Here is a 25926-nt window from a genome sequence, read left to right on the forward strand (position 1 = left end):
ATTTTTACGTTACCACTGTCTTATGAAATTTTATTACCACAGATACACTATCTGTCTATGAGCTGTGGCCCTTTGGGGAATCACAGACCTTTATAATATTTAATATCACCACCATTACCACCACCTCTAGACCTAGTTTTTCACCCCCTAGAGGTAATTCCACTCTAATTGAGAGTGCATGGTATAGATGTTAAAAGCACCACATTAGGAGCCAGGTCTGCCTGGATTTTTGTCTGGCTCTTCCCTTTACCTGCTGTGTGACTTTAGACTAGTTACTTAGTCTCTCCATGTCTCAATTTTCTTATGTGTAAACTTGGGATGCTATAAAACAATACCTACTTCAAAGGGTTGTTGTGAGAATTAGATGAGTTAATAATATAGGACAGCACCTGGCACTTGCAAAATGTTATACAAATGTTACCTGTTATTATTTTTAACAGAGTTCTTTTATTTTAAAAATGACTTAAAATCCGCTGGACACTATGGGCACCAGATTCTCTTCTACTTCCCACTTTTTGGCTGGTGTTTTTCATTCCACCTTTGGATTGTGTTTTCAGTTATAGTATGAATCATTATTAAGCATTTAAAATTGTTTTCTCTTCTCTCCCTGTCTATTTTTGTTTTGTTTCAACAATCACATTGCATCGGAGGAGTCTGGACTTAGTAATTTTTAAGAACCAGCTTGAGTACTTTATGGTTTTCATAATAAGGTCATAGATTTAGTCAGATATATAAGAATTTGGAATTGGGAATAAGGTTGATTTCAGTTCAAGAAGTGTATTTCATCTAAGGACTCTCTACATGGGGAAATACATGAATAAGTAAATCGTCTTCCTGAGTACATTCAGCTGGTCATCATTCATCGTACAGGTGGTGGAAGACAAAATGGTTTTATTGAACCCATGTTGTGTTCATTAACTACCTGCTCATACGTCCATAGGCCCTTGTTTGTTTGTGTAATTCAGTCTGGTGTTTAATCACTGGTTAATTTGATGCAGTAGTGAATCAGATCTAAACTGCTGGCACCAAATCATTTATTTTTAAAGGCCTAAAGCCTGTTCACTTTATTTTGACTGCTTGAGGAGAGAGGTGAATGAATAATTTGACCAAGTAACTGTAGGAAATTGCTATCTAATCAAGAAATGTGAATACTTTTAAAGGGAAAGCCAAGTTTGCCTTGTAGAGGGGAACCATAGAGTAGATGCCAGAGGCTGAAGTTCCCTTCCTGCTGGTTAACCTCTTGTATCTCCATAAGATAAAAATGTTAATAACATTTACCTCTGTGGTACTTGTAAAGATGAAATGAATTGATACATGCAAAGTGCTTAAAACTATGCTTGGCATAAAGTAGTGATTAATAAATGGTACCTATTATTATATAAAAAGGTATAACCAGAGATAAAGAAGACATAGACCCCTTTGCTAGTGGTATTGCACTCTCATATATCCTGTTTACTCTTGACAGAATTTATCTTTGCAAAACAAAAGAGTAGCTAGCTAATGGAATCAAAGAGATAAGGAAAGACCATCAATATTTTATGAAGGCTTCTTTCTTGCATTTTCAAGATTCAAAACAAATATTATTTTCTGGGTGATTCCTTCCCCAGTCTGTTTCAATGGAATTAGCCTCTTAGCCTCTTCTTTCTCTTGTAGAAATGTCATTGTTTGTACAAAGTTCATGTTCTTGTGACTGCCTCTCTGCTGGATTGGCACAGGTTCTGTGAAGGCAGATACCATATCCCACTGACATTTGGAAGCTTTATTGCCTGTAGCATTCAGTAGTTGTTCACTATTTTTTGAATTTCCTTTTCCAGTTTCAGGGAAGCCAAAAGACCATTGTAGCTTTTACAATGCTAGGGTGCTCTTTGATTAGTCCAGTGGACTCACAAGTCATGAGGAAACTTTGGACCTTTTTGGAAGCACTCACTGGGTTTGTTGATATTATCAGAGTTCAGGCCCTGACAGATTCAGGTAGGCTGAGGCACAGCCTGAGGCCAAGACTGAATTAATCACCCTTCACTCAGCGTGTTTCTTTCCCTGTAGATATTTAACATCAGTTTTGTGGACTCTCTCAAAAGTCAGAAATACCAGGCTGGGGAGAAAGTCATGGGGTGTTGTCTTATGATGCCTTTCCGGTACCAGCTAGAAATTGGTATGCTGTGATTCCCAGGGGCACAAAAAGATGTGTTATTTTATGACAGTGTTTGATTCCAAAATTGAGTCCAGCAAGGGAAAATAAAAATTACTTAGCATTAATTCCCAAGTATTTAACATAGCTACATGTGGAAAATACTTGAAAAATGTCAGCAATTCAACAATCCAATTTGTATTTCATGGTGTATGTAACCTTGTTGAAGAAGACTTCCTTATCAAACATGGAATGACCAAAAGGTCATTTGAATTTTTTTTTTTTTTTTTTTTTTTTGAGACGGAGTTTTGCTCTTGTTACCCAGGCTGGAGTGCAATGGCGCGATCTCGGCTCACTGCAACCTCTGCCTCCTGGGTTCAGGCAATTCTCCTGCCTCAGCCTCCTGAGTAGCTGGGATTACAGGCACGTGCCACCATGCCCAGCTAATTTTTTGTATTTTTAGTAGAGACGGGGTTTCACCTTGTTGACCAGGGTGGTCTCGATCTCTCGACCTCGTGATCCACCCGCCTCGGCCTCCCAAAGTGCTGGGATTACAGGCTTGAGCCACTGCACCCGGTCATTTGAATTCTTAATCTGAAAATATTTGATCTGGTGATCAACATCTCTGTTTGACACACATGTTAGAAGATAATGTTAAAATTCATTTCACCAGGCACCTGAGAAACATAAAGCGTTATGTTATCATTATTAGTCAGCTTAGGCTGCCATAACAAAATACCATAGACCAGATGGCTTGCACAACACATAATACTTTCTCACGGCTCTGGAGGCTGATAGTCTGGGCACCAGCATGGTCAGGATCTAGTGAATGCTCTCTTTCTGACTTGCCTTTTCCTTGTGTCTTCAGAAAGAGTGCATATATGGCTGTTCTTATAAGGGCATTAATCTCATCATGAAGGCCCTACCCTCATGACCTCATCTAAGCCTAATTATCTCCTAAGGGCACCACCTTTAAATACCAACATGTTGTGGGGTGGGGCTTCAACATATGAATTTTTTGGGGGGACACAATTCAGTTCATTGCAGTTATTTAGGTATCTCCCTAGATTGTCTCACTGAAGCGACATCCTTGTCTGGGGTAAATACCAGAGGTTTGTTGCCTCCTGCCAAAGAAATCAAGGATACAGACGCATGTGGAATGAAGTTAAGTGTAGAGGTTTAATAGACAAAGGAAAGAGAAAAGAGAAATAGCCCTCTCACCTGCAGAGAGAGAGAGACAGAGAGAGGGGCACCGGAGTGGAACTTTCTGCCCACAGCCAAGTGCACAGGGTTTTATAGACAGGCTTGAGAAGATGGTATCTGATTTACATAGGGCCGAAAGATCGGTTGCACCAGGTGTGAAGTTTACATAGCAATGAAGGAAGCTGACCACCCCACCCTAATCTTTTATTATGCAAATGGGTCCGTACTTGGCCGGGGCCTGTTGCCTTCTCCCTACTGTGCTGGTGGTTGACAAGGAAAGGGGAAGGTGGAGCCCGCTGTGATGGACTTGCCTAGGTCCCAGGTAGCCTTTTCCTGTTGGCACAGCTGCCTGCATTCAGCCGTGCAAGCTTCCAGCTTGCTTATCTGTGTCTGCAGCTCAGTTTTATGGGCTGCTCTTTGTTAAAAAAGAAATCAATTTTGGGGTTGCTTTTCATTAAAAGGAAAATCCTACCAAGGACTTTCTTACCCCCACTGTCTGCCTAAATAATTTCTTCTTAACTCCTATATCATTATCCCCTCCCCTTCCCTTCCCTCCCCTCTCCTCCCCTTCTCTCCTGTTCTCTTTATTCTTTCCCTTCCTTCCCTTCCTCTTTCCCTCATTCCCTTCCTCGCTTCCTCCCATTTTTCCTCCCCCCTCCCTCCCTCCTTCCCTTCCTCCCTCCTTCCCTCCTTTCCTCCCTCTCTCTATTCCTTTCATCTTTCTCCTGTCTCTCTGTCTCTCTCTCTCTGTCTCCCCCGACCTCTTGGCCCATTATTGCTCCTTGTAATAACATACATTAGGGTACAGACCTCCCTAAGTTAAATTTGATAGATAGCTGTGTTTTGCTTGGTTCTTTCTTCCCTCCCTCCCTCCCTTCTTTCCTCCCTCCCTCCCTTTTTCCTCCCTCCTTCGCTTCCTCCCTCTCTTTCTTTCTTTCATCTTTCTTTACTCTGTGTCTTTCTTTCTCTCCCCTCTTGGCCCACTAATGCTCCTTGTGATAACATACTTTAAGGCACAGACCTCCATGAGTTAAATTTTATAGCTATGTTTTGCTTGGTTCAAAATGTTTGGAGAAAAAGATGAAGCCAGTATTTAAAAAATAATACTAAGATTTTCACCTCTCTAAGAAGATCAGAGACCTAGCCCACAATTCCTGAGAGGCAATACAGACTGTGAAGTTGTGCTGCCTGAACTCCTATCCTGGCATTCTAGTCCTAGTTATGTTACCTTAGACAGTTTACTACATGTTTCTATCCTCTAATTCCTCATCTGTAACATGAGGATGGTCCTAATATACACCTTATAGAGTGTAAATATTAAATGAGTTAATCTATGTAAAGCACTTAAAACTGCCGGGTACATAGAAAGTACTATGTACCAGGTGCAAGCCGGTACTGGTGCAAGCTTCCAGCTTGCTTATCAATGTCTGCAGCTCAATTTTACAGGCTGCACTTATTGTTTCTTATCATACATTCCTGGCAATGTTTGGCTAGAGCTCCAGTTTTCTGCAGTCTATACTTTTCCTATTGTTTTTCTACCACTGGGGTTAAGTGTCACTTTTTATTGCCATTGGCCTTATACTGTGTTTTCTTCCCTTATAAGAGAGATCCATTCCTTTGTTCTTGGAGTAGGAAAATGAGAAAGAAGATGTGGAAGGGACATGGTTTGCATATATATTTTTTATCTGACTTCTGTAGGTATTTGATTTCTCTTCCTAGGTTCTATAGGCATTTGATTTTCTTCCCTTGATTTAGAGAGGACACTATAATTATAGAAAAAACATGGAACATTGGATAAAATACTAATTTCAGAATTAGAAGACCTTGATTCTGTTTTCAGTGCAATGATTATCTGTGTTCCTTTGGGCAAGTTGGAAATTTTCTCTGGGTCTTTATTTTATCATCTGCAAAAGGGAAGAATAATTTGCATCTTGCCTGCCTCAATGTTTTTATTATTTTTTTAATTTTAAAAGGATTTTTTAGAGCAGTTCTAGGCTGATAGCAAAACTGAAAGCACAGAGATTGCCCATTTACTACCTGCTGTTATCCATTATCAGTATATCTCACCTGAGTGGAACATTTGTTACAATTGGTGAACCTACATTGACATATTATAATTACACAAAGTCCATAATATATATTTAGGATTCACTCTTGGTGTTGTATATTTTATGGGTTTAGACAAATATGTAATAACCTGAATCCACCATTATAATAACATATAGAGTATTTTCACTGCCCTAAAACCTCACTGGAGTTTTATAAGTTCAAATCAGAGAAACATAGGCCCAGTTTAAAAAAAAAAATTCAGTATGACACAAAGAGAAAGTAATGATAGTTCTAATATGCCAACCAATTGGCCAGTGCCACCGTGTTTTTATAGCTCATGGATCTCTGCAAAGTGAGAAGGTTCAAGTCTGATAAAATTGCTCTGCAAGTTATCTTATCATTCCATGAAGAACTTGCCAAGAGCTGTACTTCTGTGTGGTACCTGCTTCCTCATTCTAGTTGCTCTTAGTTTTCAGGGGAGATGTCAACACAGTTGACACAGCTATCAAGAAACAGTGTGGGGGCTCAGGTCATCTAAGTAGTATTTTCCAAGACCTGTATCTTGGGAAAGGCATCTGGAACATCTGTAAGCTCCTCTTGCAAAGAGAGGAAGTGGCCCAAGAGAAGCTGCTCCAGAAGCAGGCTTTTATGATGTGGACAAAATACTTGAATGTGCCAAGAACTTTAGAATCAATGGGTGCCTAAATTATTTCTTGTCCAATTCCCTGAATTTATAGATAGGAAAAACCAAGGTCTTGAGAAGAAAAGTGTTACTTGCCTGGCACCCCAGTTAGCTAGATGAAAAAGCAAGAATAGAATTTGATTTTTGACTGTGGATCCAGTGTTCTTGATTCAATAGTTAGCATGGAACAAGTATTCCCTTTGGAGTCATAAGAACCTTGGTTAAAATTTTAGATACTCTACATATAGCATCTGATGTCAGTCCATGGGATGGTTAGGAGTAATGAGATGAGAGCCACAAAGTTTTTAGCCAAAAACGTATTCTCAAGAGGTATTAATTTTCTTTCCTTTTTAAATGTACATAGGGAGTGGGGCATGCCTTTTTCCCTCCTGGGTATATCCCTCTCTGAGTTCTTTTTCTAGGAAATCTTTATGGAACAAGTCTGAGTAGATCATGTCATTTTATTAAGAGAATGCTTTGCATCTGCTTCTATTAACTATCTAGGCCCTGCACTCTAATTTAATGATGATGATGCCAGATTTCAGTCTGTGTTTGTTCTGAACCCTTATGCAGATGCAGCCTGGTGATATGTGAGGAATCATTATGCCACATCAAGTTTCATTTTAAAGTCCATAAGTATACCTTTTAAAACAAAAAACGAACTATTTCACCATCCTGGGGAGGGATATAAATCATGTATTTTTATTACCTCAAAAGACCACCAGAAAATGAACTCTAATATTTCAAAAGCGACAAGCAATTTATATGAATGAATCGCAATTTAAGCCCCATTATAGTCAAGATGATATATGCTGTACTGGGGTTTTTAGATGTTTCTCTAACAATACTTAATAATAAAAAACTTAAAACTACTTTTTAATACTAATTTCATAGTCTCAAGCTATATAAGTAGAGGCTGTTTCAACCTGTGAGTTCCCAGTTGGGAGCAAAATCCTGCCAGTTTCGGGGCCTTGGGTCACTGGAGTCTAAAGTGTGAAAGTATAAGGATTTGATTTAAAAGATCCAAGGAAGCAGTGATGCAAGGAGCAGAAGTGCCATTTTAACAGACAATGTAATGCCAGAACAAATGTCATGAATGGCCTTGCACACGGATATAGAACTTAGAGATCCATTTGTTTCCAAACACATCATGATGTATCTGACATAATCATAGTCATAAACAGCAGATACAGCTAACATAATCATAGCATCAAAATGTAATTCAGCACTAAAACTGGCACAGTGAGAACAATGACAACTTTGTCATCATATTGTTTGGATTCAGACCCAGGTTTCTATGCTTACTGATTTTGTACTGTGGCAACTGAAGTGACCTGATACCACTGAGCCTCAGTTTCATGGCATGGAGATACCTACCTACGAGTAGTTAAGATAAATGGAATGATGAGATGCTCCATATAAAGTACCTAGCATAGTGTCTGATACCTAAAACGACAGCAGATATTTATTGGGTATTTACCAATTGCCAATTGGTAACTAGGGGCTGTTCTTAGTTTTCTTTTATAAGGTATGTACCATCTCAGAATATTGGTATCAGCCTGTGTCTAACACTGTGCTTTTAAAATAATTCATCCTTCTGGTAAATGTTGGGTTAACAGTGGTTCTTCCTAGCAAAGCTTTCTGGACTGATTCGGATTTTTAGCATGAGCCTGGATTTGTGTGTGTTCAACTTCCACTCTGAGATTTAGCCTCAGGCTTAGCCTCTTCTTGTCTCCTGGCTTCTGGATGAATATGGCCATTGCTCAAGATTATCTGCTTCAGGCAGAGCACTTTCGCCACCTGGGCAGAGGTCAGACTGCATTTCAAGCCTGTGGTTAGCATTCTCATTGCTTTGGTCCAACTCAATTTCTCTCTTTAAATGTCAGTTCATTCTTTCATTAGGTAGTTATGATTTCTGTTTTGTAATTATTCAATACCTTTCAGAGCCTTTTTTCTGTGAACAAAAAGCAGCCTATATCCTAGGCTCATTTATAAAATCTCAATTGTTTGCTATTTCTGAAGATTGTTATCTCAGGATAACCCAGCTCTGTATAGATGTTAATTCTTTTTTGACTCAGTTTATAATCATATAATGAGATTTGCTTTTGAAACACCCTAAAATCCTATGGAAACTGTCTTCTGGGTTGTGTGTTTCCCTGAGGATGGAGAGGCAATCTTTTGGCAAACGTGTTCCATCCCCTGTCCCCATCCCAAAACCATAGGAGTTGCCAGTTCCTTCCTTTCTTTTATCTTCTTGTCTCAAGAGGCTCAGCTGGATTACTCCACTTCCCTTTCCCTCTCCTGTCTCCACCATTTTTACCACAAGGTAGCTTTTATATCTGGTGGTTACATGACGAAGAATAAGTAACAAAGGCAAGATTGTGACAGTTTAATTTTCTGGTACATTTGTCAACTTTCCATCTTTATTTCAGTGCTTTTTCTGGACTAGTACCAGGAAATTATTAGATATGCAAGAGCTGAAATTAATAATGGTATAAAGTGAAAACAACCTATTCACAAACACATCAGCAGAGCAGCAGGGATGTGTGGGCATGGGGTCTTGATAACATGTAGAGAGCAAGGATTAGATTGAATCCACATGAATATTTCTCACTGGGGTTTTCTAACCATCCCTTGTCTGGTTTTTGAAAATATTTTTATTCAGTGCCTTGGAATCTTATGAAACAAGGAAATAGCTTGGCTGGTTTGATTCAAAATAAGCTTGTTATAGCCAAGTAACTCCCTCAAATCTAGATGAGGTGGAGGCCTCTCAGCAGCTTGGTGATGGCCTAAGGGAAATGAGCTAGGAGGTTTCTCTGGGAGGTATTGACAAGGGTCTGTGACAAGGAAACATTCATTGCAGTCAGCAGGCTGGTTGGCAGCTGTGGCCCATGGGCCAAAGATTGAATTGCCTCTAAGGCAAGTCCTGACTAGTTTCTCATCTTAAAGGATGGCTGAGCATCCCAGCAGAGTGAGATGGAGTTCAGTGTGGCTGTATCTGTGAGTAAAATACCAGCATGATTTAGCCTTCAGCGTGCCCTGCTCTAATCAATTCTCTTCACTACAGCCAGAGTAATATTTTGAAAACAGAGAAACTGAATTGTGTTACTATCCTGATGAAAGTCTGAGCTCCTTCACATGGCCTACAATGCCTGGCAGGATCTAAAACTGGTAATATTTTATGAGCAGCACACTAATGTCCATACAGGATCTGGCCCAAGCTTATTTTTCTAGTTTCATTTCAAATAGGCAAAGCTCCTTTTTTTTAACAGTCTTCTCAGTCGTTCTTATCTGTCTGGTAGGTTATTTCTCTTCCCTTGGCCTGTTTTACTTGTTTCATGTCTCAGAAGAAGCATCGCTACCATAGAAAATCCTTCTCTGACTTTCTCAGAGTAGGTGAAATTCCCCTTGTTGAAAGGTCTTACATCCTTGGTAGAATTTGTTACCAAAATGTGACATTGTGTTCATCACTCCTCCACCTCTGGGCTTAGTAGAAGGCTAACGAAGGTTCTTTGAGTGTACACGACTAAATAATTCTTTCCCTTTCTAACTTGACAAAAACTTTAGCTTCTATAGTTTCCCTACATTTGTTCCCTACCTAATGAATTCTTGTTCATCTTTCAAGATGAAGCTTAATGATACCCTTTTTTGAGATAACTTTTATAGTCATTCTCTGCACCTGTCAGAGAAGGCACGGTGGCTAAAGTCAAAAAAGGCATATTTTTAGCTCATGCGACATGTATGTGGTGCTTCCCTCATGGTTTGCTCCTCACTTGGGGACCCAGGCTGAAAGAGTCTCCATGTCTTTGCTTCCGTGAGTTACAAGGCAGAAACAAGAAAATGTGGTAAGCTGAATGATGGCTCTTCATCTTTCCACTTAGAAATGATAAGCTTCCACTCAGATTTCATGCTCAGTCATGAGATTAATTTAAACCATGCATAAATTTGAAAAGAATGGGGAAATGTAATTGTACAGTGTGCTCAGAGAGAGGAAAACTGGTAATATTTTATGAACAACACACTGATGTCAAGCAGCCCTCTCTAATACCTGCCTTCTCTTCTTGTTCCCAACCTCTCATTTGCTATATCTATTCCCCCCACATAGTTCTGCCAAAGACCTTATAAGCAACAATAACTAAATTACTTCTAAAATCTTAATATCACCACAGTACTCTATGACTCCTTCTTTTAGTTTTCCATCTCTTGCATTCCAGTGGTCTGACTGTAATAATTCCTTGCCTTCATCAGGAGTCTTGGTGCAAGTTGAGTTCCCCAGGAAGCAACCTCTGAGATGGTGATTGGCCTGCAGGAAGTTGATTGCCTGACTTATTTCACTAATTTCTGGTGTTCTGTTCTTATTTCATAGTTACGAAAGTCTTGCTATCTGTGGGTCTCCTTCTCAGACCTAAATGACCTCACAATAACTTTTATTTATAGACTGTCAGATCTTTAACCCTGAAAAGAATCTGATGTTATTTCAATGTATTTTATTAGGAAATATATCAACTGACTTTTCTTTGAAAATAAGTAGATTAATGAGTTTCCTAGTGACTCAGTGTAGCCATTTTAACCTCAGTTTCTGTACAGTAATAATACTTAAAGCTTCAATGATTATCGTAATAGAAATACTGTACTTGACCAATCACTGTTTGCAAGGTGCTTTCATGAAGTAAATCATAGTAAATAACTTCTAAATTCAAATCCCAGGTCTAGCATGTTCTAACAGGATGACTTGTGCCAGATATTTACATTCTCTAAACCTCTATTTTCTTGACTGTAAAATGGGAGTAGTGTTTGTATGTTGGTCATGGTATTGCATATGGATTAAATTAGATAATGTCTTTACAGATACAAAACACTGGGTTCGGAATTGACTCTTGGGACAAAATGATGACTATACTGGGACCCAGAGTAGTTGAATGCAAGTCATAGGCTATTAACCATCAGAACCGGAACTAGAGCTCATATTTTCTATCTTGGATTCCCATAATGTACTCATGTTCTCTCTCTAACTATCACACACAAGCAGTCTGAGTAAAAGGAACATAAATCTATTTTTGAAAACAATCTCCAGAAACGGCTAAACTCTGTGCTTAAGGTTGTAGGTTATTTTAATCCCCATCATGAACTTTTGTGAGAAAGCAGATGATGCTCTGAACTCCATCCCAAAGAGAACAAGATTTTTTGTTGAATTAGTCCATTGTTCTATCACATGGGGAAGAGCCCCAGGTCAAAAGATGAGAAACATTAATTTGTATCAGACCACAGTGGCTATTTTCATAGTACAACATGGGAGAAACTGGCTACACCATCATTTTTTAGCAGATGGGTTGAAATATGTCTTAATAAGATGTACAAGCAGAGGGACTAGATTCCCTTGATTCCTCTGATAAAAGCTACACCATGTACTGTGGACACCTAATAAATATTCATTAGTATCAACTTAGTGGACACAGAACTCCTTGAATTTGTGCATTTAAAATGAGTATTCTCCTTGGGAAGAAACTAACAGTTGTAAATTCAGTCTTCATATTTCTTAGGTTCTTACCTGTTGTGTCCCACCATGCATTGTTCTAAAAACACTTTCAGCTCAGGATGGGATCTAATGCACCCAGATGAATTTTTACTTAAGCTTTTGTGTTTAATGCATGTAACTTTTGCCTTCAATGGACATTCACCTTTAGTAATTTATCTTCAATATGATTACACTCTCGTTCCATTATTTTACTAATCATGATCTTGTGTCTTTTTTTGTTCCTTCAGATATTGATGAGTGTGCAGCTAAGATGCATTACTGTCATGCCAATACTGTGTGTGTCAATCTTCCTGGGTTATATCGCTGTGACTGTATCCCAGGATACATTCGTGTGGATGACTTCTCTTGTACAGGTGAGCCTTAGAAGCCGTATTGTTTTTCTAATTCATCCATTCTCTGCATTATATCTGTGTTGTTACATTTAATTTCTAGTGCACAAAGTACTATTTTTACCTAAATAGTTATCTCTTTTTATTCTTTTGACCTCACCTTTTGAGAAAAAATGCTATAATAAAAAAATTATCTGCATAATTGATTTCCACTCCCAATATTTCTGCCTGTGTGTGTGTACTTGCGTACAAGTGTGTGTGATTTGAAACTGAAGTCCCAGTTGCCTATAGTAACACAGAGGGAATTAGAGATACTAGTTCTAAAAATAGAAAGTGTCAGTTATTTTCATTTCGTCGTGATGAGATGTTTTTGTAAATAAGAAAACGTACTTTGTTCCCATTGGGAAAGACAAGGATTACATTTAAAGAGGTGGCAGGGAGTACTTGGTGGTCAAAGATGAGGTATACGGGAGCCAGTCAAAACTATATTTAATGAACATTTGCTTATTGTCTGTGTCCCATCTCTTCTTCCTATAACCCTTAGCACTAAAGTGGTCACTGACTGTCTCGGAGTAGTGCTAGTTTTATGGGGCATTTGGTTTGGCTTTCCAAATATATTTTCAATCATGTGCATACAGATATGAACAGTAAATTGGATAAGGATGGTAGAAGATTCCAGGTCTTCTTTCTCTTAGATGAAATGTGTTTAAATACCAAATCTGCAAATTATAATAGAAGGGTCCCTTAAACCTAAGATTTCAATCATGTTGTAAATCTTCCTGATGCCTGCATCTTTCTCTTTGTTCCAGTCACACTGACATATAAAAACTGGATTTTTTTACTCAGAATATAATAGTGCTATTTTTTAATGTACTTTTTTTTCCTGAATGACCTTTACAGATGTGCAAAAAGTTGCAAAAGTTAAGGGCACATGTTTATATGTCCAAATTTCTTTGCCAGTGAGTATATTTATAAGTTACCATTCTTTGGGTGAAGGGCTGGAGAGTTCAGATTGATGCAGGTTTCTGAAAACCATATAAGGTCAAATCTCATTTATCTATCTTTTATATATTAAAATTAATATTTCTAGAAAAAGAAGAGAGAGACTGCATAAATATAGTGTGCTAGGATTTTAATGTTTTAAAGGATCAAAACTTTTTGGACTAATAAACACTTTCTAAAAAGCTGTGAAGTTACAGGGCCTATTACTCTGTTCTTTTTTTTTTTTTTTTAAATTGTAATTTAGGTTCTGGGGTAGATGTGCAGATCATGCAGGATTGTTGCATAGGTACATAAATGGCAAGGTGGTTTGCTATCTTCATCCCCCCCCATCACCTGTATCTGGTTTTTCTCCCCTCATTATCCCTCCCCACCCTCGCCACCCCTGCTGTCCCTCCCCTACCCCCTACCGACCGCAGTGTATGATGCTCCCCTCCCTGTGTCCATGTGTTCTAATTGTTCAACACCCACCTTATGAGTGATAACATATGGTGTTTGGTTTTCTGTTCTTGTATCAGTTTGCTGAGAATGATGGTTTCCAGATGCATCCATGTCCCTATGAAGGACATGAACTCATCGTTTTCTATGGCTGTGTCATAGTATTCCATGGTGTATATGTGCCACATTTTCCTTGTCCAGTCTATCATCAATGGACATTTGGGTTGGTTCCAGGTCTTTGCTACTGTAAACAGTGCCTCAGTGAACATAAGTGTGCATGTGTCTTTATAACAGAACAATTTATAATTCTCTGGGTATATACCTAGTAATGGAATTGCTGGGTCAAATGGTATTTCTATTTCTAGGTCCTTGAGGAATTGCCACACTGTCTTCCACAATGGTTGAACTAATTTACACTCCCACCAACAGTATAAAAGTGTTTCTATTTCTCCACATCCTCTCCAGCATCTGTTGTCTCCAGATTTTTAAATGATTGCCATTCTAACTGGCATGAGATGGTATCTCAAATGTAGTTTTGATTTGCATTTCTCTAATGACCAGTGATGGTGAACATTTTTTCATATGTTTGTTGGCCTCATTGATGTCTTTTGTAAAGTGTCTGTTCATATCCTTTGCCCACTTTTGGATGGGTTTGTTTGTTTGTTTTTTTTCTTGTAAATCTGTTTTAGTTCTTTGTCGATTCTGGATATTAGCCCTTTGTCAGCTGGGTAGATTGCAAAACTTTTTTCCTGTTCTGTTGGTTGCTGGGTCACCCTAATGATTGTTTCCTTTGCTGTACAGAAGCTCTGGAGTTTAATTAGATCTCATTTGTCTATATTGGCTTTTGTTGCCAATGCTTTTGGTGTTTTAGCTATGAAGTCCTTGCCTATGCCTTGCCTAAACCTGAATGGTTTTGCTTAGGTTTTCTTCTAGGGTTTTTATGGTGTTAGGTCTTATGTTTAGATCTTTAATTCTTAATAGTGAATACAGCTCTTAACTTCTTTTAACCCTTAGAAGAAGCCATTGAATATTCTTCTAGCCCAAGAGCACCACTTTTACAACTCAATAAACATTAATTAAGTCTGTGTGGAAGACCTTGTTTGAAATTCTGTCAGAACGCTTGCCTCTGCTCAGGTTTCCTCACTGAGGAAAAATGTCAAGAGCTGGCACTTGTTGAATGCTTTAATAGGATAGGTGCTCTGTCTGGTGGTTTATATGTGGAACAAGATGGAAAATGTATTATCTTAAGAACTGGCTCCAGAATTACTTTTAGAAAGGGAACTTTGTTATTTGGGATAAAAGTTAAGGGTGTAGGTATAAGTGGGCACCCAAGTGCCCATCTTTCCACTACACAGAAAAGAGTAAATAGATCTCCAATAAAAATCTATATATCACACACACATGTGCGCGCGCGCACACACACACACACACACACACACACACACACACACAGTTTTTATTTGTGTGTGTATGTGCCTAAGAGGAAACACAGAAGATAGAACAAAAAAGAGGAAGAAATGAGGGGAGAGAAACCAGTCAGACAGCAGAAGTCTGGGTGCTATGGAGGACAATGGGCTGGTGAAAACTACGTGATTGCATGGCTGATTTTTAAGAGAAGGAATATTTTATGTGAGTTTTTAAAAATTGTTTTGGTGTACAGTATGCTATGTGAGTCTTCCTCATTACCCTCAAATCTTCAATAAAGTCTTTCCACCCTGAATACCCCATAAGAACCGCCTTCCCTCCACCGTTAGAATGTAAGCTAATATAGTGGACGACAGAAAGGATCCAAGTACATAAAAGGTGTGGGGACCACAGAGATAACCATTACTGAGTGACCATTGCTACAGTTCTTTCTGCTGCCCTCACCAACATCCATTTACTAATACACACACACATCTCTATCATCTCTGCCTCCTCTCAGATATTTCAGAAATCTTGGTTAGGACTGTGGACTTTCATAGGTCATAAAATAGGTAACATTTTTTTTTCTTTAAAAAGCCTTCCTTTGATCCCAGATTTCTTTCAACCTGCTGCCCTATTTTTCTGCTTTTCCTCACAACAAAACTGTCTGTGGTTATTGTCCTCACCTTATGTTTACTCAGTTCACACATCTTCTTCACCTCTCTCCAGGCAGACATCCATAGTCACCATTCCACAGAGGTTACATTTATCAAGGTCTTCCATGAACTCTGTTTTGCTAAATCAATCTTTTTGTCTCAGCAGCAGTCAGCAAGGCTGACCACATTTTGCTCATTGAAGCACATTTTTTCCTTGGCTTTTGTGCCATCCTATTTCCTAGTCTTTCCTTTTTGTCACTGGTCACTTCTGCCTAATGTCCCAGCAATTCTTCTACTGCTGGCATCTGAAAGGTTAGAGTATCCTTGGTTTCTGCCTGGTCCCCTTTCCTTGTTTACCTATAGGTTCTTTTTAGTTGCCTCCATCAATCTTAGAACTTTAATAGTATCTTTATATCAACAACTCATAAATTTATCACACCAGTTCCAACTTTTTTCTGAACTTTTGAATTATATATTCAGCTTAACATGTACACATAGATGCTTAGTAGGAATTTCATACTTAATATGTGTAAGACAGAACTTGATTTCCTTCCACTTCTGCAAACCTCCTTCTCTCCAATTTCTCCCATTCCAGCAAAAGCACCGTCTACCAAGTTTTTCTAGCTAAAAATTTAGAGAGAACTCCTTTCTCTCCCCAGGGGTTACACTTGATCACCCTTCTACTTTCAATCCATGCATCTGTCTTCTTGTTCTTGTCCTAACTCTGTCAACTTCTGTCTACATCCCCTATTAACATCTTAATGGATTCAGCCATGGCCATCACATGGGACTTTCTGTTCCAGTCTTGTTCCACCATAACCCATTCTTCATGTAGCAGACAGAGCAATTTTTTTAAAAAAGAGAAATCATACACCTCTACTTAAAACTTTTATCTAGTATCTCATTACATGGAAAATCAAATCCCTATTTCTTATTTCAATGTACAACCCTATGTGATTTTCCTTCTTTCCCTTCCATCTTGAACATTTCCTTCCTTGTCCATTATGACATAGCCTCACTGACCTTTATATTTTTCTCTGTGTAACAAGCTTGCTTCTGTTTGTTAAGACCTTTGCATGAACTATTGCCCTTTTTTTTGGGAAGTCTTTTTCTCTTGATATTTGTTTATTGAGCTCTCTCGTCATGTACCTCTTAGCCTAAGCCTCAGAGAGGCTTTCCATGATCAATACAAATAGCCACCCTGTTTTTTTCTATCATACCACCTGATTTTAATTTTTTGAGTGATACATATTATTATCTGGAATTCTTTTATTTATAAATGATTCTTTTATCTGTCTGTTTCCACTAGAATGTGAACTCTGAGAGCAGGAGCCTTTTTCCTTTTGTTCTCTACTATACCTTGACTACTTAGAATATTAACTGGCGCAAAGCCATGCTCAATAAATATTTGTTGTATGAAAGAATGCATAAAGCTACTTGACTTTGGGAAAATTCTTCACTTTTGAAAACCTCCTTTATAAAATATCGCTCACATCTGTCATACCCACAGGTTTTAGTGAATACTAACTAATATATGTGAAAGTATTTATCATAGCACTTTCATCAGTAGGGATAGGGTGTTCTATAGTAACAAACAACCCTGAATATAAGTGACTTAAGATAAGTTTTATTCTGCTTATGCTATTTGTCTATCCCTGATCAACAGGGGTGTTCTGCATATCATAATCACTTTGGGATGCAAGCTGTTGGAACAGTCACTAAGGTGAACATTGCCGGCCACCAAGACAGGGAAAACAGATCCCGGAGGCTCTCCATTAGCCATTAAATGTTCAGACTAGGAAGTTACACAAATCGTGTCTACTTAAAACTCATTGATTAGAGCTAGTCACTAGTTCCGTCCAACCACAAAGGGATGACAAAATACTGTCCTACCTCATGCCTGGAATGGTAGAGAACCAGAAATATTTGGCATATGGTACCCATGCCTACTGTTGTGAGTGATACTAACAGATTGCCAACAAATATAATTTCTTTTGACATAAGTAACTGTTGATTTAGATAACCTTTTTTCAACACCAGTTCATAAGGTAGGTAGGTAGTCTCAAAAATTAATTACAATATCAGGCACATTGTATTAAGTGCTATGATAGAAATGCAAGCAAAATACCTGAGAAACGGCCCTTGATTGCCAAGATGGAGTGTTAAAATATTTTCTGAAAGCCATGGCGGCTACTGGAATTGACGGAAGCATGCTAGCATGCAATGACTATGCTATGTTAGGAATTTACAATGGGGAATATGGATGGGCGAGAGGAGAAAGGAGAGCCTCTAGGCCAGGTTCAAGGACCTTCATTAGACACTTTCATAGTAAGTGTGAGTCTTTGGAATGCTGACATTTATTTTGCGCCCTGAAAATAAGCCTATTAGACCAAATGTGCTCTGTACTCTCCAAGATAGATTATATCCCCACCCATAATCTCTGATATTTTTTATTGGCAAAGAAGACTGCTTTCCCTAAGTGGTCATTTGTCTATGTAATAGATGAGGTATGTGATAGATATTTACCACTGTAAAATGTTTTTCAGATGTTTTGTTGCCAGATGACAATTTGCTGGGAGAAATTGAAAGACCTAAAGGTATGCTTTATTTGACCTGGGATCCTGATATAGCATTTTCATTATTGACATTCCATACTTCCAAAGACCATTCTAGTCTCAAATCAATCAGTGCCTTCCGACACTGTTCAGTTGGTTTTATAACCAGGTCAAGGTCATATTTTTTTTTCTTTCTTTTGCTGTTTTATACCATTTAGCTTTGCTGCTCACTTTTTAGAAGTCAGTAGCCACACTGAAAAATTCTATTCAACCAAAAATAGGGATCCTAAAGTTAAAAAGATATATCAGCTTCAGTGATTCATTGATTTATTGGATGATTAATTATTATTTCACTTATGTACGAAATTATTTCACTTATGTATGAAATATGTATGAAATAATACTTGTCTGTCACAAGTGCTAGGAAAGATAGCCACCAAGATTCTTAAAAAATAATGTCTGTGGTAAGGGAGTTCATGGTCATTTAATTAGGCAGTATCTTCAAATGAGAAAACTCAAATGTTCATCTGCTATCAAAAATATTGTTTGCCAAATCAACCCTGCTTCAAAATCTTAGTAGAGTTTAGATTAGTATTGGATGTTCAGCCCTGTGGTAATTATTATTACTTGACAAGTTTCAAAGAAGGAAAACCAAAATAGTCTTTCCCAATTCTATGCTGACAGCCATGAGTCCTTACAGAAGACTACAGTTGAGACAATGGATGCTACGCATGATGGAGGAGAAAGGCAATGCATTAAACAGAACAGGAAACTTTAGCTCTTACCCAACATTTTTCTTGCTAAAAATTGAAAAAAAAAAAAAAAGTTGTATTTTGTGAGATAATAAAGCTCCAAGAGTTTGACATGGGGAATAATTATCTAGAACTTAAAAATGTGCTATAACTTAATCGTTACCCCCTGGGGGCTGAAGTTTCCCTGACATGACTATGTGTTATAGATGGAGCTCTGTACTTTTTTATAGAAAAGTCTTCCTTGGCCTTTGAAAGGGTGAAATCCAAAACATTTGGCCTCTGACAGTTGGACGAGCTTTCGGCCTTGGAATTTGTGTGTAAATTGAAATAGTTTTGTCTCTTATAAGAGATTCCTGAGTTGTTCTTGGTCTTTCATGAATTTTGGAACTTGAGGTTTCTGAAATTGAGGTGTTACAGAGGGGAGGGGTTTTTCTCTCCTCCATATGCTTTTTGTTTTTGGAATAGTCAACCCGCTTGATTTATTGGCCTCTGACTTTCATTTATCCCCAACTAAACTCCCCGTGTTTTTGCTGTTTGATAAGACATTATCATTAGATACGCAGGCAGTTTTAAAGGAGGATACTTGTGATTTACAACAAAAGCAGGCAGCGATAAGACAGATCCTTGACAGTAATGGGTAAGCATTCATTTTTATGCCAAAAGCTTCCCATGAAGGTAGGAAATAAAAGGAACAAGTGAGATAACAAATATCCCATGTGATCTCTATTACCTTGCTAAAAGGATTTTTATTTTCTTGATATTGGCATGGAATAAAGCTTAAAGGAAGTATATATTTGAAATAGTCAGAGCAAACTTAGTTAAAGACTTAGATATAATAGTCTATTAATTTAATGGTTTGAATTAAGTACCCTATAATGAAAAGAGGTTAGATAACAGTTTAAATGCCTTAAAAGTAATAGTTAGTTGTTAGAAATGTCAGGCTAGGTCTCTGCAGTATGCTTTACTCCTATGCTGAACTATGTGAATATTTTGGATGAAATTTTGATTATGATTTTGATCAAGTATATTGATGAAATAGAGAGTATTTTCAAATATGATATAGCTGGTATTTTCTCCTTGAGTGGAGCCACATGAAATGGAGCTAAAAACAGAACGTTCTCCAACCTGATTGTGCAAGATGATAAATTTTCCACCGATTATCATTATCTTTCAGGCTGGTACCATGTGCTTGTGTCAGAATGCTTGTCTTTGTTTACTGTTGGGTGTCTGGCAGCATTAAGGGACAAGTTACGGGACAGTTGCTTGGCTTTCACTGTCAGAAGAGGTGATACATTTAGAAGAATGAAACAGGCCACAGGCCTGTAGACTATTTTACTGTAGTAAAAATATGCTATATGAAATGCTTTATAGAATGCAAAGCCACTTTTTGCTTGTTAAAGGTATCAGAAACTATTAATATATTGAACAAGAAAAGTCAAAATAAAGAATGTACTACTACTTTTGCAAATTTTAAAACCAACCTAGAACATCTGATGATAACTGTGTATCTGTTGTTTTGATTTGTTTGGCTCGAATTTCTTTTTTCTCCCCATCATTTAAATAGATAATTGGCTCCGTTACTCTCCTTCTCTACACCTTCAAAGGAGGAATGCTACTCTACCAAAAGCAGGATTCCAAAGTCCTAATCCTTTAGGGCAGAGATTTGCAATTCTCACCTTAGGGTAGAATCACTTGGAATCTGGGATCTATCCCTAGAGATTTTGATTTTTGGCTGGTCTGGTGTTGGGACCCAGCTTTGATGGACTTGTTTAGAAGTAATTCTAATGTCCAGTCAAGGTCAAGAGCCACTGCTTTAGCATAGATCATCAGAAGAACAGAGAGGCTTGGAATATGGAGAGAATATCGGAAGGAAATGAGAAGGGAGATGAATTGCCCACTGTATTTTGTAGATGAGAAAAAGATTCCTTTGAACTAGTGGTGAGAAACGAGGAGTTCAGGAAGTCATGAAGCAGGGACTTGGATGGTTCCTGGAGGAAGGTCCTGTTTCCAAAGCTGCACTCTGAGATGTGTAAGATGTTAGATAGACAACCACTGTGAGGTATCTCTACAGATGGGACCTTCTGGGGAGATGTTGAATCTTCAACTATGACGTTGCTGCCACAGTGCCTGAAAGAGCCCTAAAGACAAATGGATTATATCCATGGTGACCTTTGTGTTCCATGGGCTGAGTACTAGGCTGCTTATTCTGTGCCAATGCCTTGGTTATTTAAAGTCCTCTAGAGCCATGATAGAGACTGATAGAAGTGGGGACACTTAAAATGATTGAGACATTTCATTGACCCCACTATCTCAGAAGAATAGGAGCTTAAAACCATTCAAATTGAATTGAAGAAATTATAGAAATTTTCATTACTTATACAAACACTTTTTGACTGGACTTCTCTACCTATCATATATACAAAAATGTGAAATCAGTAGAAGAAGAAAACAGAAAAAAATTAAGAGGCCTCTTTAAAAAGGGATTATAGTATAAAAATTCATGGAAAGTTTGTTTTTCCAGACCAATTTTAGTTTTCCATATGTAGTATTGGAAAAGCCAAACACTACATATTTATTTCATTTAGTAATAGTAGTAATGTTAGGGTTTATTAAGTCCAGCAAATGTATCTTAGGGAGAATATCAAAGGTTATTTACCTTGAAATTTCATGATGAAAATAAGTCTGAAAGATATGTCCAGCATTTTACTTTTTTGCTGGGCTTAAGTGGGAGTTCCTTTTTATTCCTACATGTGTTATAAAGAACCTGAACCACTTTGGCTGTTGCAGAACAACCAGGATCAATGATGGAGCTTGCCCCCAGGGTGTTTGTGAGCAAATCTATTAAATACTGTGTTGCCCTTGACCCAAATTTATCATAAAAGGCTTGTTAACATTTCTGTACACTCTATTGTTAGATTGGTGCATTCAGAATCACAATTAAGCTTTATCATAAAGAAGGAGTTTGATTAAGGATGCTTTAGCACTTACAAAGTTGTTGAGGCTGGTCTTATAGATCCACTTCATCCACACTCAGGTCATACAATGAGTGGATATTTCTCTCTAACAACCAGAGTTTATCTTATATTCTTTATTTCTATCTTAAAGACATGGTACATACTTATCTGTCTGTCTGTCTCTCTGTCTGTCTATCATTATTTCCATACTTTTAAGAAGTATAGTACAGTGTTTTAAGATTTTGTTTTCTTTTGCTAAGATAATTCAGAATATGTACTAACTATTCTTTGAACAAAATGAAAGGTCTAAATTCTCATGGTTAAAGTCTATTGTGTTAATTCTACCAGTTGCAAGCTTTGACTGTGTCACTTACTCTGTGATTTGGAAAGCCATTTAAATTCTTAGCTTCTTCATCAGTATTTACTGTACATTCTCACAGAGTGGTTAAAGGATAAAGTGACACAGTGCATGTATATCAGTTTGGGTGAGTTTAGCTGAAAGAATTAAAAAACAAAACAAAACCCAGAATAGTAACAAATGACTCAACTGGCTTACATGATAAATTCTCACATAACACAATGACTGTGGGGACAGCATTTTCAGAAATAGTTAATTCAGCTGCTCCATGACATCCTCATTAAAACAGATTCTTTCTAACTTTTTACTGTGTTGTTTTCAGTATGATGGTTTTGGAATTTTTTCTAGCTCCCCTCAGGGTCTTAAAATGGTGAAATAACTCCAAGCATCAAATCCTGACTTAATCATGTCCCAAAGTCAGAAGGGAAAAGAGATTTCCCTTTGTACAGTCCCTTTTTAAAAATAAGAATAACTTTATTAAAAACTTCATCACAACAGATTTGTTTTTGTGTCTCATTAACAAAAATAGTTTGACCTATCTATTCATAAAATATATCTTGGAAAGATAAATGGAATCAAGATTTATCCCCTGAGGCTTGGGCAGATCTCAGCTTCTATTATAGTGCTTGGCTAACTTACTTTAAATAAAAGCTGGGTTCCTTTGTCAATAAAGATGTGTGTGACTACGTGTGTGTGTTTGCATGTGTGTGTACATCCACAATTCTAAGAGTATATTAACAGCTTTGAAAACATTTTTAAAGCTTAAGATTAATAAAAAGAAATGCAAATTAAAATGAAAATTAGATAGCAGTTATACTAAATTTCAGCATGTGACTATCTGTGTGTAAATATATAGACAGACAGATGCATATGTCAATCACCCTTTTCTGGAGATGGTTCCGGACATAGGTACTTTCATACATCACTGATGGGAACATAAATTGAGGCTAATTTGACAGTGTGTATCCAAAGGCCTAGAAATGTTTATTTATAGTAACTTATCATGAGGAAACAATCAGTCACAATTATTTACTTAACAAGACTTTCATTATGGCCATTTATTTTATTTATTATTTGTAAGAAAAAAATTGGAAGCAGCCTAAATATGAAATAGTGGAAATTTGATTAAATAAATGACAATATATCCATATAGCAGAACATAATACATATTAAAATAATGTTTAAAAGAATATTATTTGTCTGTGGAAAGGTCTCATCATATAGTATAATATGATTTAAACAAGTATGTATTTTATTTTCCAATTCAAATAATAAAAAATTATGTATGAATACATATGCATACACACATGCAAGCACAGACACATAGAAACACAGAGGGGAAATATCCTCACACACCAAATAAACAGGGAACAGTGGGTGTCTCTGAGTGAATGATTAAACATGATACTTTTTCTTTGCACTCTATAAATTTTCTAAATTTTTTGTGGAAAGCAATATAAGGCAATGAACCTATATACATATTATGAGAAAAGTGTTATTAAAATAATAAAATATTAAATATTAAATATATAATAAAATATTAAAATATATTTTAAATATTTTAATAGCACTTTTCTCATAATAATATGTATGTAGGTTCATTTTTCCCAAAGTCTCTTAAATGTTACCTTATTAAATTAAAAATACATATATTTATGGCTTGGTAGGGATAGTTTCTTTCATGTTTTGTGATACAGATTATAGTTCTTTTAGTTCTGACCTGAAGCTATTAAAAGCAATGTCTTCGCTTCAGTTCCTGGAGAATCTGCATGGCCAATATGACATCTGAAGGCCACTTGCAATTATGGTGCTGTCTTAATTCAGGCTTATAAACAATAGGAATTTCTTTCTCATAGTTCTGGAGGTTAAGAATTTCAAGATCCAGGTGCCTGTAGAGTAGGTGTCTGGTGAGGGCTTATTCCTCATAGATGATGTTTTCTTACTGTGTGCTCACATGATGAAAGGGATGAGAGCTCTCCCTGGGGTCTCCTTTATAAGGGCACTAATAACCTAATCACCCCAAGACCCCACTTCCTAATACCATCATCACCCTAAGGGTTAGGATATTAATATGAGTTTTGGGGGAATAAAAATATTCAGGTAGATTTGTAGATGCTGTTTTTTTCCTGGCAGCTGATCTGATAGTAGGGTCCTTACCATGCTATCTCTCATAAGCTTTTTATGAAGGTTTTCAGAAACAAGGCATTTGGTCCAGATTTTTCTGGATCAGGGTCAAGACAGAGAGATACTGAGAAGAGACTGAAAAGACTATTTCCAAAGGAAAGCAACCACTGAATGAGAATCAGTGAACATACATTCCAGCCTTCCCCTACCACCAGCTCACTGAATGTTACCGTGTCAACATTTTTCTTGAACTTCGAAAGATTAAGGTTGAATTAGCTGAGTGGTTTTCAGTCAGAAGAACTTGGAATCTAAATAATGTTTCTTTTGAAGAGAGTTCGGCTTCTTAAGAAAAAAAGATAATTTTACAAGCTATTACTTTTCTAATTCTGTGATTTTGTAAGATGGTTTCTGACCTCTAGGAGATTATGGTCTCTTTGGGAGACATAAAATTTACATTTAAGTGGAATAATTTTATCAGGCATATAACTGAGTTCTAAATTGTGAGGTACAGGCATTAAATGCTATGGGAAAGAGCATCCGTATTGGGAGGAAGGACATTAATTACTAATTGGTAGAGAGGAAATGTTTTCTACCCTTCCACGGGGTGTCTGATAGGGTTAGAATTTGATGTTAGGTAGCAGTGCATTGAGAAGTAATTGGGTGCCTGGTGCTTGAGAAATAAATCCATCTCCATTTTTATTGATCTACAATGTGAACTGGAGGTTACCTGTGTAGAAACTGAAAGAACACAGGGCTCTGAATCAGGCAGGACTGAATTTCTGCCCCAAATAGGGCATTTATTCTTAGCACCAACTCAAATAATCTTCAGGGAAATGGACACATCTTCCTAGAATCTTACAAGGAATGAATGAGAGAATATTTGCAAAGTGCTTGGAAGAGAGCTCAGCACAGAGTAAATGCTCAATTAAATGTTAGCCGTTTTACTACCTCTACAAATGAGGCATTTATGTTGAGACGCAGGAGGTTAAGGAACTTTTCTACAGCTGTAGGTAGAAGGTGGTGAGGCAGAGAAAGGAAAGCAGACCTTGTAACTCCAGAGGCTCAAAGATAGGAAAGCAGGCCTTGTAACTCCAGAAGCTCAAATATAACCTCCATCAGAGCACTTCTGAAAATGGCTTTAGACCAGGTGTGGTGGCTCACGCCTGTAATCCCAGCACTTTGGGAGATCAAGGAGGGTGGATCACAAGGTCAGGAGTTCAGGACCAGCTAGACCAACATGGTGAAACCCCATCTCTACTAAAAATACAAAATTAGCAGGGTGTGGTGGTGCATGCCTGTAATCCCAGCTACTCAGGAGGCTGAGGCACGAGAATGGATGGAACCTGGGAGGCGGAGGTTGTAGGGAGCCCAGATCGTATCACTGCACTCCAGCCTGGGCAACAGAGTAAAATGCTAGTGCAAATGAGATTGGGTGCATTCAGACCAAAATCGCAGAAATCACCACTAAAGAACTTATTCTTGTAAGCAAACACCACCTGGTCTCCAAAAACCTATTGAAATAAAAATAAACAAATAAATAAGCTGATGCAATATGTTCAGCAAACAATAGACATTGTTAGAAAGGAATAGCTCAGGGCTTGTGACCAAGCGAATCTGGCTGCCTCTTACAAGATTTGGAGTCTTGGGCAGATTCTTTAAGTGCTCCGTGTCTCAGTTTATAACATCAAGAAAGAAGCTTGGGTATTTTTTTCTTTTTTTTTTAATTGCATTTTAGGTTTTGGGGTACATATGAAGAAAG

The 25926-nt window shown here is 37.6% G+C and overlaps 1 protein-coding gene across 3 annotated transcripts in view; it reads left to right on the forward strand.

Moving 5' to 3' along the window:
- NELL1 (neural EGFL like 1) overlaps window positions 1-25926 on the forward strand; it is an 880670-nt gene that overhangs the window by 414043 nt on the left and 440701 nt on the right. For all 3 annotated transcript variants that reach the window (XM_074401240.1, XM_003919918.4, XM_003919919.4), the window contains one exon: window positions 11826-11951. In XM_074401240.1, the coding sequence (XP_074257341.1) occupies window positions 11826-11951 (126 nt within the window). The remainder of the gene's footprint in view (window positions 1-11825; window positions 11952-25926) is intronic.

This window comes from Saimiri boliviensis, chromosome 6 (assembly GCF_048565385.1).
Source record: "Saimiri boliviensis isolate mSaiBol1 chromosome 6, mSaiBol1.pri, whole genome shotgun sequence".
NCBI classification, from domain to species: domain Eukaryota; kingdom Metazoa; phylum Chordata; class Mammalia; order Primates; family Cebidae; genus Saimiri; species Saimiri boliviensis.